We start from the raw sequence: 11,882 nt of genomic DNA on the forward strand, positions 1-11,882 counted from the left end.
TGCAGTAGTTCCAATACTTTATTATTTACAAGACCACACTGGAAAATATATTTCAAAAAGGTCCTTTCATGTTTTTCCTCTTTTTACAATTGATCGAAATGAAATAAAAAAACTGAGGGAGAGAGACGGAGGAGGGCTGGATTTCACAGAGGGCTGTGATTCAGCAACATATGACTGTATGGTCTTCAAATGCCAAATCCCTTCTTTCCAGACTTCTTGATCGTTCCACCAGCTGAAAAAAAGGGAAAAATCTAGACCTTGATAAACCATGCTAAATACAGTACCAGTCAAAAGTTAGGACACACCTACTCATTCCAGGGTTTTTCTTTATTTTTACTATTTTCTACATTGTAGAATAATAGTGAAGACATCACAACTATGAAATAACACATATGGAATCATGTAGTAACCAAAAAAGTGTTAAACAAATCCAAATATATTTTGTATTTGAGATTCTTCAATGTAGCCACCCTTTTCCTTGATGACACAACCTTTGCATTCTGTTAACCAGCTTCATGGGGTAGTCACCTGGAATGCCTTTCAATTAACAGGTGAGCCTTGTTAATATGTGGAATTTCTTTCCTTCTTAATGTGTTTGAGCCAATCAGTTGTCTTGTGACAAGATAGGATTGGTATACAGAAAATAGCCCTATTTGGTAAAAGGCCAAGTCCATATTATGGCAAAAACAGCTCAAATAAGCAAAGAGAAACGAAAGACCGTCATTACTTTAACACATGAAGGTCAGTCACTCCGGAAAAATTCAAGAACTTTGAACGTTTCTTCAAGTGCAGTCGCAATAACCATCAAGCGCTATGATAAAACTGTCTCTCATGAGGACCGCCACAGGATAGGAAGACCCAGAGTTACCTCTGCTGCAGAGGATAAGTTCATTAGAGTTAACGGCACTGCAGAAATTGCAGCTCAAATAAATGCTCCACAGAGTTCAAGTAACAGACACATCTCAACATCAACTGTTCAGAGGGGACTGCGTGAATCAAGCATTCATGGTCGAATTTCTATGAGTAGGTGTGTCCAACTTTTGACTAGCACTGTATCTACCTCAATTACCTCGTACCCCTGCACATCGACTTGATACTGCTACTCCCTATATATAGCCATGTTATTTCTACTCCCTATATATAGCCATGTTATTTTCTACTCCCTATATATAGCCATGTTATTTTCTACTCCCTATATATAGCCATGTTATTTTCTACTCCCTATATATATGTCACGTCCTGACCATAGTTCTTATGTGTGTTGCTTGTTTTAGTGTTGGTCAGGACGTGAGCTGGGTGGGCATTCTATGTTGTGTGTCTAGTTTGTCTGTTTCTGTGTTCAGCCTAATATGGTTCTCAATCAGAGGCAGCTGTCAATCGTTGTCCCTGATTGAGAATCATATATAGGTGGCTTGTTTTGTGTTGGGGATTGTGGGTGGTTGTCTTCTGTCTTTGTGTTCTGCACCAGATAGGACTGTCTCGGTTTTCACATTTGTTATTTTGTATTTTGTATTGTGTTCACGTTATTGTCTCTTCTTTATTAAATCATGTTGAACACTAGCCGCGCTGCATTTTGGTCCTCTCCTTCACCCCAGGAAGAAAGCCGTTACAATATAGCCATGTTATTTTCTACTCCCTATATATAGCCATGTTATTTCTACTCCCTATATATAGCCATGTTATTTTCTATTCCCTGTATATAGCCATGTTATTTTCTACTCCCTGTATATAGCCCTGGTATTTTCTACTCCCTGTATATAGCCATGTTATTTTCTACCCCCTATATATAGCCATGTTATTTTCTACTCCCTGTATATAGCCATGTTATTTTCTACTCCCTATATATAGCCATGTTATTTTCTACACCCTATATATAGCCATGTTATTTCTACTTGTTATTTTTAATCTTTATTCATTGTGTCACTATTTCTATTTCATATCTCATCTTTAACTCTGCATTGTTGGAAATGGACCCGTAAGTAAGCATTTCACTGGTAGTCTACACCTGTTGTCTACGAAGCATGTGACAAATACAATTAGATTTTTAATTTGATATGATATATCACAAATCCCTGAGGTGCCTTATTGCTATTATAAACAGGTTACTAACGTAAATAGAACAGTAAACAAGTATTTTTGCGTAATACCTGTGTTATATTGTCTCAGCCTATTAACATCCAGGGCTCGAACTACTCGGTTTAAAATACTTCTATATCCTCCAAGAGAAAGCTTAGCCACTTCCAGATGTTGTTGTGGGGGATCTCGGAGATAAGTGTGTGGGCAGGAATGTTGTGGTGTGCAATGAAGACTGGTGTGTTGATGTTATGGTTATCCTGTACTGGCTGGTTCAGCTGGGGCCAGTCTATAGGGCCTCCCAACCAACCAGTTTCAGCCAATCAGGTGATCTCTATAAGAAGGCCAAGCCCCAGAAAGTTACAGTTGTTCATTGATAAACAAGATACCACATGTTGTACTGCACCACAGCATCATACAGGCTATCATCCCTTCAGGTAAGTTACTGGAATTTACATATATCAGGTATTCCTTAATTTGCACAAACTATTTTAAATACTTGGATTGTTTTCAATGATTACCTTGATTCTTGTTTTGTTATGCAAAAAAAGACTAGAGGAATTGTGAAATGTTGGAAATGTAGCCAATTTCTACAGAGATAATCTTCTCTAAGCACGTGTTTACCAACTCCAGTCTTCCAGTAGCCCCAACAGCACACCTTTTTATTGTAGTCCAGGACAAACATAGCTGATTTAATTCATTGAGAACTTGATGATTAGTTGACAAGTTGAATCAGGTGATCTTGTCCAGGGCTACAATACAAATGCACACTGTTGGGGGTACTGGAGGACTGGAGTTGGGAAACACTGTTGGGGGTACTGGAGGACTGGAGTTGGGAAACACTGTTCTAAGCCTTCTGTTATTATCGTGCTATTAGGATTTGGAAGTATTTGAATTTATGGTAAAATATATAGTTTATTTTTGCAAGTTTGTCAGTGAAAGAAACCAGATAGAACATTCCTGTAAGCCCCTTCCCACACAATATAACCCAGGTAATGTCTGAGCATGTTGGAGCTTGTCAACAGAGATCATGTTACATCCTTTTACAACTGTAGTGGTTTAATTTGCCTGAAATATGCTGGATTGTTTTTGCATGCTACCTACATGACATTGAATTCATAATTCTGTTCCAGCCAGTCATCCAGAACTACTGTTCTGTGAGAAGAAACACTGTTTATTGCACAACAAAGAGAAGTTTGAATCAGTCACACGCTGTTGCTACAGTAACCTACTCCTAGTCCGTAGGCTGAGTCACTGTAGGACTAAAGTGACTTCATGTATTTTTTTTATCTGTGCTGCTTGGTGGAATTCCTCACAACTAGGAATTTCACATCTGGTGAGGAATTACACATCTGGAGTGACTAAGCCTATAGCTCTGAAGACTTTGTTGAAAGTACTGTATGGAAATGCTGCTTTGGCCAGGTCTCCCTCAACAATACATTCTCATCTAATAGCACTTCCTGGTTAAATAAAGGATACATTTAAATAATGGTACAACTGCTGGCTCACAGTTGTATTACTGTATTAGAGTTGTAACCACAGACTGTGGAGCTGTGATGTCGTGTTCCATAGGGAAATAGCCCTCCATTCTGTTGTCAGCTGATCAACTCATCTTGAAGCATTGGAATTTGAACTCCTCAGCTCCAGTTTATCCAGCTCCATCCTACCTTGATCAACTGGTTTCACCTCCACCCAACCAGGAGTGACCGCTGATATAACAAGTACTCTGGATATCAAACAGAGGACCTTTAACACAATGAAGGGATATTTTAGCTTAATCCATTGATATAAATAATTAATTTTTTGAAGGAGACTCAGGTCCAAATGAGATTTTCAATATTAAATGTACAATGTAATGACCGTCATATTACATAGTTTGTAAACTATTATTATGTTCTCTAGCAGATTCACGTGTAGCGCTGTAATAGTCATGTTTATCACACCATGAGGAGATCTTCTGCCATTGAAGATAATGGAGGGTTGTGATGGATCTCACAGGGCCACAGAACAAGATGCATGACTGCCCTCTTAGAAAGAGTTCTATTTACAGGGACCTTCTCTACAGAATAAAGGGCTCTAAAAGGGTTCTTTGTTGGGTGAAAAGGTTCTGGAGCCATAAAGGGTTCTACAGGGTCAAGCCGAAGAACCCTTTTTTAAAGGTTCTAAATAAGTGTACTCAGAGACATGCTTTCCAACCCTTTCACTAAAATAGTTTCATCATGTGCCCATGCCAATAGAAACACTACCTTTGCATCAGGAATTTTAACAAGAATCTAGCCAGATGGACTGAGTATATCGTAATGTATGTCCTGATGCATGTTTTCCTTGTGTTGAGCCATTTATGAGACATTGTGTAATGAATATGATGGGAGACAGAGTGCTGGTTTCAAGCGCAGGGCGCAGCAGGTGTTTATTGTAAAGGACCACAGGAGGAAGCATGTGGCTGGGTCCCAGGTCCAGGGGCAGGCAGAAGGTACTCCAAAAAGGGACACAGGGACTCCAAAAGGGAAAAGGCTAATAACGTAGTCCGGGAGATCAGGAAAGAGGTGGATGACAGGAAATCTGATAGGCAAAAGTACAGGCAGGGAAAAGGCAAAAAGGCGTCGTTAGTGAGGATGGCCAAAAACTATGACACACGGGAGGACTAATATGGACCTAAACAGAGCCATGAATAGAATGTGTCTCAAAACAAACAATACCTCACAGTGATGGGAGCAAAGAACTGAACTAAATAGTGTGTGTAAATGACCTACAGGTGTGTGAACAGGTGATCAGAATTCACGTGATTGAGATCTGGAGAGTGAGCTGCGTTCAGGGGATCTATGTGAATGAGAGTGTGAGCTGGAAAGTGGGCTGGAAAGTGAGCTGCGTTCAGGGGATCAATGTGTTTGAGAGTGTGAGTTGGAAACAGACGTTACCCATTAGCCATTGCTGTTGTGTATTATCATAAAATCCACACAGAGGGCAATAAACACATATAGACTATTAAACTTGTTTTGGTGTAGGTAATTACATCCTTTCTCTGGAATCGTTGCTTGTTTGATCCACTAGCAGTTCATTATAGTTTTACATGGATTGGATTTTATTTTTCTCTTTTTCCAGCAGCAGTCATGAAGGTTGCGTCTTTCAACATCCAGAAATTTGGGAAGCGTAAACTATCAAACCCAAACACCCTTGCTACCCTTGTGAAGGTACAGATACAGTTGAAGTCGGAAGTTTACATACACTTAGGTTGGAGTCATTAAAACTCATTTTTCAACACCTCCACAAATTTCTTGTTAACAAACTATAGTTTTGGCAAGTCTACTCTGTGCGTGACACAAGTAATTTTTCCAACAATTGTTTACAAACAGATTATTTCACTTATAATTCACTATATCACAATTCCAGTTGGTCAGAAGTTTACATACACTAAGTTGACTGTGCCTTTAAACAGCTTGGAAAATTCCAGAAAATGATGTCATGGCTTTAGAAGCTTCTGATCGGCTAATTGACATAATTTGAGTCAATTGGAGGTGTTCCTGTGGATGTATTTCAAGGCCTACCTTCAAACTCAGTGCCTCTTTGCTTGACATCATGGGAACATCAAAAGAAATCAGCCAAGACCTCAGAAAAAAATGTGTAGACCTCCATAAGTCTGGTTCATCCTTGGGAGCAATTTCCAAACAACTGAAGGTACCACGTTCATCTGTACAAACAATAGTACGCAAATATAAACACCATGGGACCACGCAGCCATCATAACGTTCAGGAAGGAGACGCGTTCTGTCTCCTAGAGATGAACGTACTTTGGTGCGAAATGTGCAAATCAATCCCAGAACAACAGCAAAGGACCTTGTGAAGATGAAAAAAAAAAAGTATCTATATCCACAGTAAAACGAGTCCTATATCGACATAACCTGAAAGGCCCCTCGGCAAGGAAGAAGCCACTGCTCCAAAAACCACCATAAAAAAAAGCCAGACTACGGTTTGCAACTGCACATGGGGACAAAGATCGTACATTTTGGAGAAATGTCCTCTGGTCTGATGAAACAAAAATGGAACTGTTTGGCCATAATGACCATCGTTATGTTTGGAGGAAAAAGGGCACGCTTGCAAGCCAAAGAACACCATCCCAACCGTGAAGCACGGGAGTGGCAGCATCATGTTGTGGGGGTGCTTTGCTGCAGGAGGGACTGGTGCACTTCACAAAATAGATGGCATCATGAGGCAGGAAAATGATGTGGATATATTGAAGCAACATCTCAAGACATCAGTCAGGAAGTTAAAGCTTGGTCGCAAATGGGTCTTCCAAATGGACAATGACCCCAAGCATACTTCCAAAGTTTGGGCAAAATGGTATAAGGACAACAAAGTCAAGGTATCGGAGTTGCCATCACAAAGCCTTCACTTCAATCCTATAGAAAATATGTGGGAAAATTGAAAAAGCATGTGCGAGCAAGGACACTGGGTGGGGAAACTGGCTCCACTATATATTATAATTCAGAAATGTTCACAAGTTGTTCATGTAACGGATGTGAAATGGCTAGCTGGTTAGCGGGTGCGCGCTAGTAGCATTTCAATCAGTTACGTCACTTGCTCTGAGACAATAAGTAGGGTTGCCCCTTGCTCTGCAAGGGCCGCAGCCTTTGTGGAGCGATGGGTAACGATGCTTCGTGGGCAACCGTTGTTGATGTGTGCAGAGGTTCCCTGGTTCGCGCCCGTGTCGGGGCGAGGGGACGCCGTAAAGTTATACTGCTACATTGATGCTGTTGACCCAGATCACTGGTTGCTGCGGAAAAGGAGGAGGTTGAAAGGGGGGTGAGTGTAACAGATGTGAAATGGCTAGCTAGTTAGCGGGTGCGCGCTAGTAGCATTTCAATCAGTTACGTCACTTGCTCTGAGACATTAAGTAGGGTTGCCCCTTGCTCTGCAAGGACCGCGGCTTTTGTGGAGCGATGGGTAGCGATGTTTCGTGGGCGACCGTTGTTGATGTATGCAGAGGGTCCCTGGTTCGCGCCCGGGTCGGGGCGAGGGGACGACGTAAAGTTATACTCTTACATTCACTGTTTTCACAAGAAACAGACTGACACACATTTTCTGTTTTGACTGAAAAAAGGTCATTTCAAACCATAGAGACGTGAAGGAGAAGCTCGTCGGATGTTGATCTCTTCTGACTCAGTTACACCAGCTATGTCAGGAGGAATGGGACAAAATTCATCCAACTTATTGTGGGAATCTTGTGGAAGGCTACCCAAAACAATTGACGCAAGTTAAACAATGTAAAGGCAATGCTACCAAATACTAATTGAGTGTATGTAAACTTCTGGACCCGCTGGGAATGTGATGAAAGCAATGAAAGCTGAAATAAATCATTCTCTCTACTATTATTCTGACATTTCACATTCTTAAAATAAAGTGGAGATCCAAACTGACCGAAGACACTGCATTTTTACTCTGATTAAATGTCAGGAATTGTGAAAAACAGAGTTTAAATGTATTTGGCTAAGGTGTATGTAAACTTCCGACTTCAACTCTATATGATTTTATTTGTGATCTAATAATTCCCTCAGATAAACATTTGGAAAACTATCCTAAAACAAGGATGTTATCCTACATATAAACAGATAAACTAATGAACTTTTTCTCCTTTTCCTTTCGTCCTATCAGATTGTGTCTCGCTATGACATCATAGTGATTCTGGAGGTGGTGGATGAGAGAGGTACTTCAGTGAAAAAGTTCCTGGAGGAATTAAATAAGTCAGTCAAGTGATTTCCCTCATGTGACGCTATAAAATATACAACTGGGGAAACTCCTGGCCCTACATGAAAAGTATCACTCATTACAGGTGTGTCATTACAGGGCCAATAAGAAGCAACAATACACTCTGCAAATCAGCACTCGTCTGGGAAGAGACAAATACAAGGAGCAGTTTATGTTTCTGTACAGGTACAATTCAAACCCATGTTTAACTTTACCCTCATGAACCTCTATCTGATGCCGTTAATTTTTTCACATTGTGATCTGCTAAAAAAAAACTTTGAATGCAGGACTAATGCTATTAAATGTGTTAAACTGTTTGTTCTGAAAGGGCTGATTTGGTGGACTTGGTTGGCTCCTGGCAATATGAGGACAACCAGGCTGGAGATGTGGACGCCTTCGCCAGGGAGCCTTACATTCTCCGCTTCAAATGTCTCAACACTGGTAAGGGGCACAGGAGTGCTAGAATTAAGCATTTGATTTAGCAAATAATATGAACGTGACAGACAGCTGGATATTGCAGCAGAGAGTAACAGCACATTAATAAACAGCTGTAATATATATTTCTCATCTCTTCCTGTGTTTCTCAGTGCTAGAGGACTTGGTACTGATTCCAGTGCACACCAAGCCTGATGACTCAGTGAAGGAGCTGGATGAGCTTTATGATGTCTTCCTGGAAGTGACAAAGAAATGGAAGACTGATGTAAGCTCTGAGCTAAGCCATTGACAGAGCTTAACACCTCCCTTGGGTTTAGAAAGTGCACTTGTCACCAAACTGTATATATGAGCCTTTGACAAGTAAAATACAAAACCAGCCACATGGTGATTTCAAGATAACTATGTATGCTCTCCTAAAAACAGTCCTTTTTCTGGATGAAAAGTAACTTTGTTGTTGAATGTTTCTCTCTGTACCAGAACGTTATGATCCTAGGTGACTTCAATGCAGACGGTTCCTACCTTTCTAAAAAGGGCATGAAAGCTATCCGTATCCGCAGTGACAAAAATTTCCACTGGCTGATTAAAGATGACGTGGATACCACAGCAAACACAGGCAACGATAACACTTATGACAGGTGGCACACTGTGATTTGTGAAATTCATTAATGAACGCCTCATGTATGAAACAGATAATCACCTATGGAGTTAATTTGACATTTCTTTGGTATTGCTGAAAGGTGGTTAAAATGTCATAAGAGCTGTCATAAGAGCTATTATAAAACTCATTTACTTGTGTGTAATATGGAATGACTGCTGACGTCATTTTCTGATCAACATCTAGGATTGTGATCTACGGGGATGACATGGTTGACGCCATCGTGCCAAACTCTGCCAAACCATTCAACTTCCAGATTGCATATGAGCTTTCTGAAGAAGATGTAAGTAGGCAGGTTACAGACTAATTCCACCCTGGTAGATGGTTTGATTACAATATTATAAGTAATTTAAATGAACATGTTAGTAGCCTACATTGTGACAACCTGTCCTAGAAATACAGTACATGTCAAAGTTGAGCCGTCTGGCTCATGAGTCAACATCTAACTACTCTGCTTTATTAGGCCCTGAAGCTGAGCGACCATTACCCTGTGGAGGTAGAGCTGAAACCAAAAACACCAACAGAACAGAGTAAGCAGCATCTTTATTCTGAATCTCCCAAACTTTCCTCTTGAAGAAAATTGTCAAAACGGGGTAAAGACATCAAAACTAAACAGCATCATCTTTACAGACAAATCATTCCACACACACATTCACATATCACTTCATACACACATTCACATATCACTTCATACACACATTCACATATCACTTCATACACACATTCACATATCACTTCATACACACATTCACATATCCCTTCATACACACATTCACATATCACTTCATACACACATTCACATATCACTTCATACACACATTCACATATCATTCCACACACACATTCACATATCACTTCATAAACACATTCACATATCACTTCATACACACATTCACATATCATTCCACACACACATTCACATATCACTTCATACACAGATGCACATTTCACCCGACACAGAAACATAATTGTAGATATAACAAAACAAATTTGATTTTCAGGCTCTGCGACTGGGAAATAGAACCCTGTAACATGGACAGGAGGACAGAGGAAGTGAGTGAAGAGGTGATGGAGCTGGAGAAGAAGCCTTATCCAACCAGAGAAGCTGAATTTAGAGATACTGGTGCTGAAGATTCGGATGGTTAAGCTTAGGAAAAGTTACATTGATCTGTGATTAAATCTTACCAAAATACTAGTCATATTAGTACTGTATATCATATTTGTATGTCTAGTGTAGCTACTGATCTAATACTGATGTATATCTTGACAGAATCTCAAATAAAGATGATGGAGGGAAAATCCTGCAGTAGTTACAATACTTTATTATTTACAAGACCACACTGGAATTTATATTTCAAAAAGGTCCTTTCGTGTTTTTCCTCTTTTTACAATTGATCGAAATGAAATAAAAAAACTGAGGGAGAGAGACGGAGGAGGGCTGGATTTCACAGAGGGCTGTGATTCAGCAACATATGAGTGCATGGTCTTCAAATGCCAAATCCCTTCTTTCCAGACTTCTTGATCGTTCCACCAGCTGAAAAAAAGGGGAAAATCTAGACATTGATAAACCATGCTAAATACAGTACCAGTCAAAAGTTTGGACACACCTACTCATTCCAGGGTTTTTCTTTATTTTTACTATTTTCTACATTGTAGAATAATAGTGAAGACATCACAACTATGAAATAACACATATGGAATCATGTAGTAACCAAAAAAGTGTTAAACAAATCCAATTGGACACACCTACTCATTCCAGGGTTTTTCTTTATTTTTACTATTTTCTACATTGTAGAATAATAGTGAAGACATCACAACTATGAAATAACACATATGGAATCATGTAGTAACCAAAAAAGTGTTAAACAAATCCAAATATATTTTGTATTTGAGATTCTTCAATGTAGCCACCCTTTTCCTTGATGACACAACCTTTGCATTCTGTCAACCAGCTTCATGGGGTAGTCACCTGGAATGCATTTCAATTAACAGGTGAGCCTTGTTAATATGTGGAATTTCTTTCCTTCTTAATGTGTTTGAGCCAATCAGTTGTCTTGTGACAAGATAGGATTGGTATACAGAAAATAGCCCTATTTGGTAAAAGGCCAATTCCATATTATGGCAAGAACAGCTCAAATAAGCAAAGAGAAACGACAGATCGTCATTACTTTAACACATGAAGGTCAGTCACTCCGGAAAAATTCAAGAACTTTGAACGTTTCTTCAAGTGCAGTCGCAATAACCATCAAGCACTATGATAAAACTGTCTCTCATGAGGACCGCCACAGGATAGGAAGACCCAGAGTTACCTCTGCTGCAGAGGATAAGTTCATTAGAGTTAACGGCACTGCAGAAATTGCAGCTCAAATAAATGCTCCACAGAGTTCAAGTAACAGACACATCTCAACATCAACTGTTCAGAGGGGACTGCGTGAATCAAGCATTCATGGTCGAATTTCTATGAGTAGGTGTGTCCAACTTTTGACTAGCACTGTATCTACCTCAATTACCTCGTACCCCTGAACATCGACTTGATACTGGTACTCCCTATGTATAGCCATGTTATTTTCTACTCCCTGTTTTTAGACAATGTTATTTCTACTCCCTATATATAGCCATGTTATTTTCTACTCCCTATATATATGTCACGTCCTGACCATAGCTCTTATGTGTGTTGCTTGTTTTAGTGTTGGTCAGGACGTGAGCTGGTTGGGCATTCTATGTTGTGTGTCTAGTTTGTCTGTTTCTGTGTTCAGCCTAATATGGTTCTCAATCAGAGGCAGCTGTCAATCGTTGTCCCTGATTGAGAATCATATATAGGTGGCTTGTTTTGTGTTGGGGATTGTGGGTGGTTGTCTTCTGTCTTTGTGTTCTGCACCAGATAGGACTGTCTCGGTTTTCACATTTGTTATTTTGTATTTTGTATTGTGTTCACGTTATTGTCTCTTCTTTATTTAATCATGTTGAACACTAGCCG

At 39.9% G+C, this 11,882-nt stretch overlaps 1 protein-coding gene across 2 annotated transcripts; it reads left to right on the top strand.

The window, feature by feature from the left end:
* The first annotated feature begins 2,460 nt into the window (after window positions 1-2,460).
* On the top strand, window positions 2,461-10,540 carry LOC129815748 (deoxyribonuclease gamma-like). Of its 2 annotated transcripts, none has more exons than XM_055869837.1 (10): window positions 2,461-2,510; window positions 5,179-5,264; window positions 7,723-7,811; window positions 7,915-8,001; window positions 8,144-8,256; window positions 8,403-8,515; window positions 8,728-8,885; window positions 9,092-9,188; window positions 9,369-9,435; window positions 9,907-10,540. In XM_055869837.1, the coding sequence occupies exons 2-10, from the start codon at window positions 5,184-5,186 to the stop codon at window positions 9,924-9,926; spliced, it is 825 nt and encodes a 274-aa protein (XP_055725812.1). In that variant the 5' UTR covers window positions 2,461-2,510; window positions 5,179-5,183; the 3' UTR covers window positions 9,927-10,540. The 2 variants fall into 2 exon arrangements, with proteins under 2 accessions (XP_055725812.1, XP_055725811.1); XM_055869836.1 differs by having other exon boundaries at window positions 2,469-2,510; window positions 5,176-5,264.
* Window positions 10,541-11,882: the final 1,342 nt, after the last annotated feature.

This window comes from Salvelinus fontinalis, chromosome 18, assembly GCF_029448725.1.
Source record: "Salvelinus fontinalis isolate EN_2023a chromosome 18, ASM2944872v1, whole genome shotgun sequence".
Classification (NCBI taxonomy): Eukaryota; Metazoa; Chordata; class Actinopteri; order Salmoniformes; family Salmonidae; genus Salvelinus; species Salvelinus fontinalis.

Bases quoted from the DNA above. Each gene is read 5' to 3' on its own strand.
- LOC129815748 (XM_055869837.1), top strand. From the start codon at position 5,184: ATGAAGGTTGCGTCTTTCAACATCCAGAAATTTGGGAAGCGTAAACTA. The intron at 8,516-8,727 runs GTAAGCTCTGAG...TCTCTGTACCAG, and splicing joins CAAAGAAATGGAAGACTGAT to AACGTTATGATCCTAGGTGA. The intron at 8,886-9,091 runs GTGGCACACTGT...ATCAACATCTAG, and splicing joins AACGATAACACTTATGACAG to GATTGTGATCTACGGGGATG.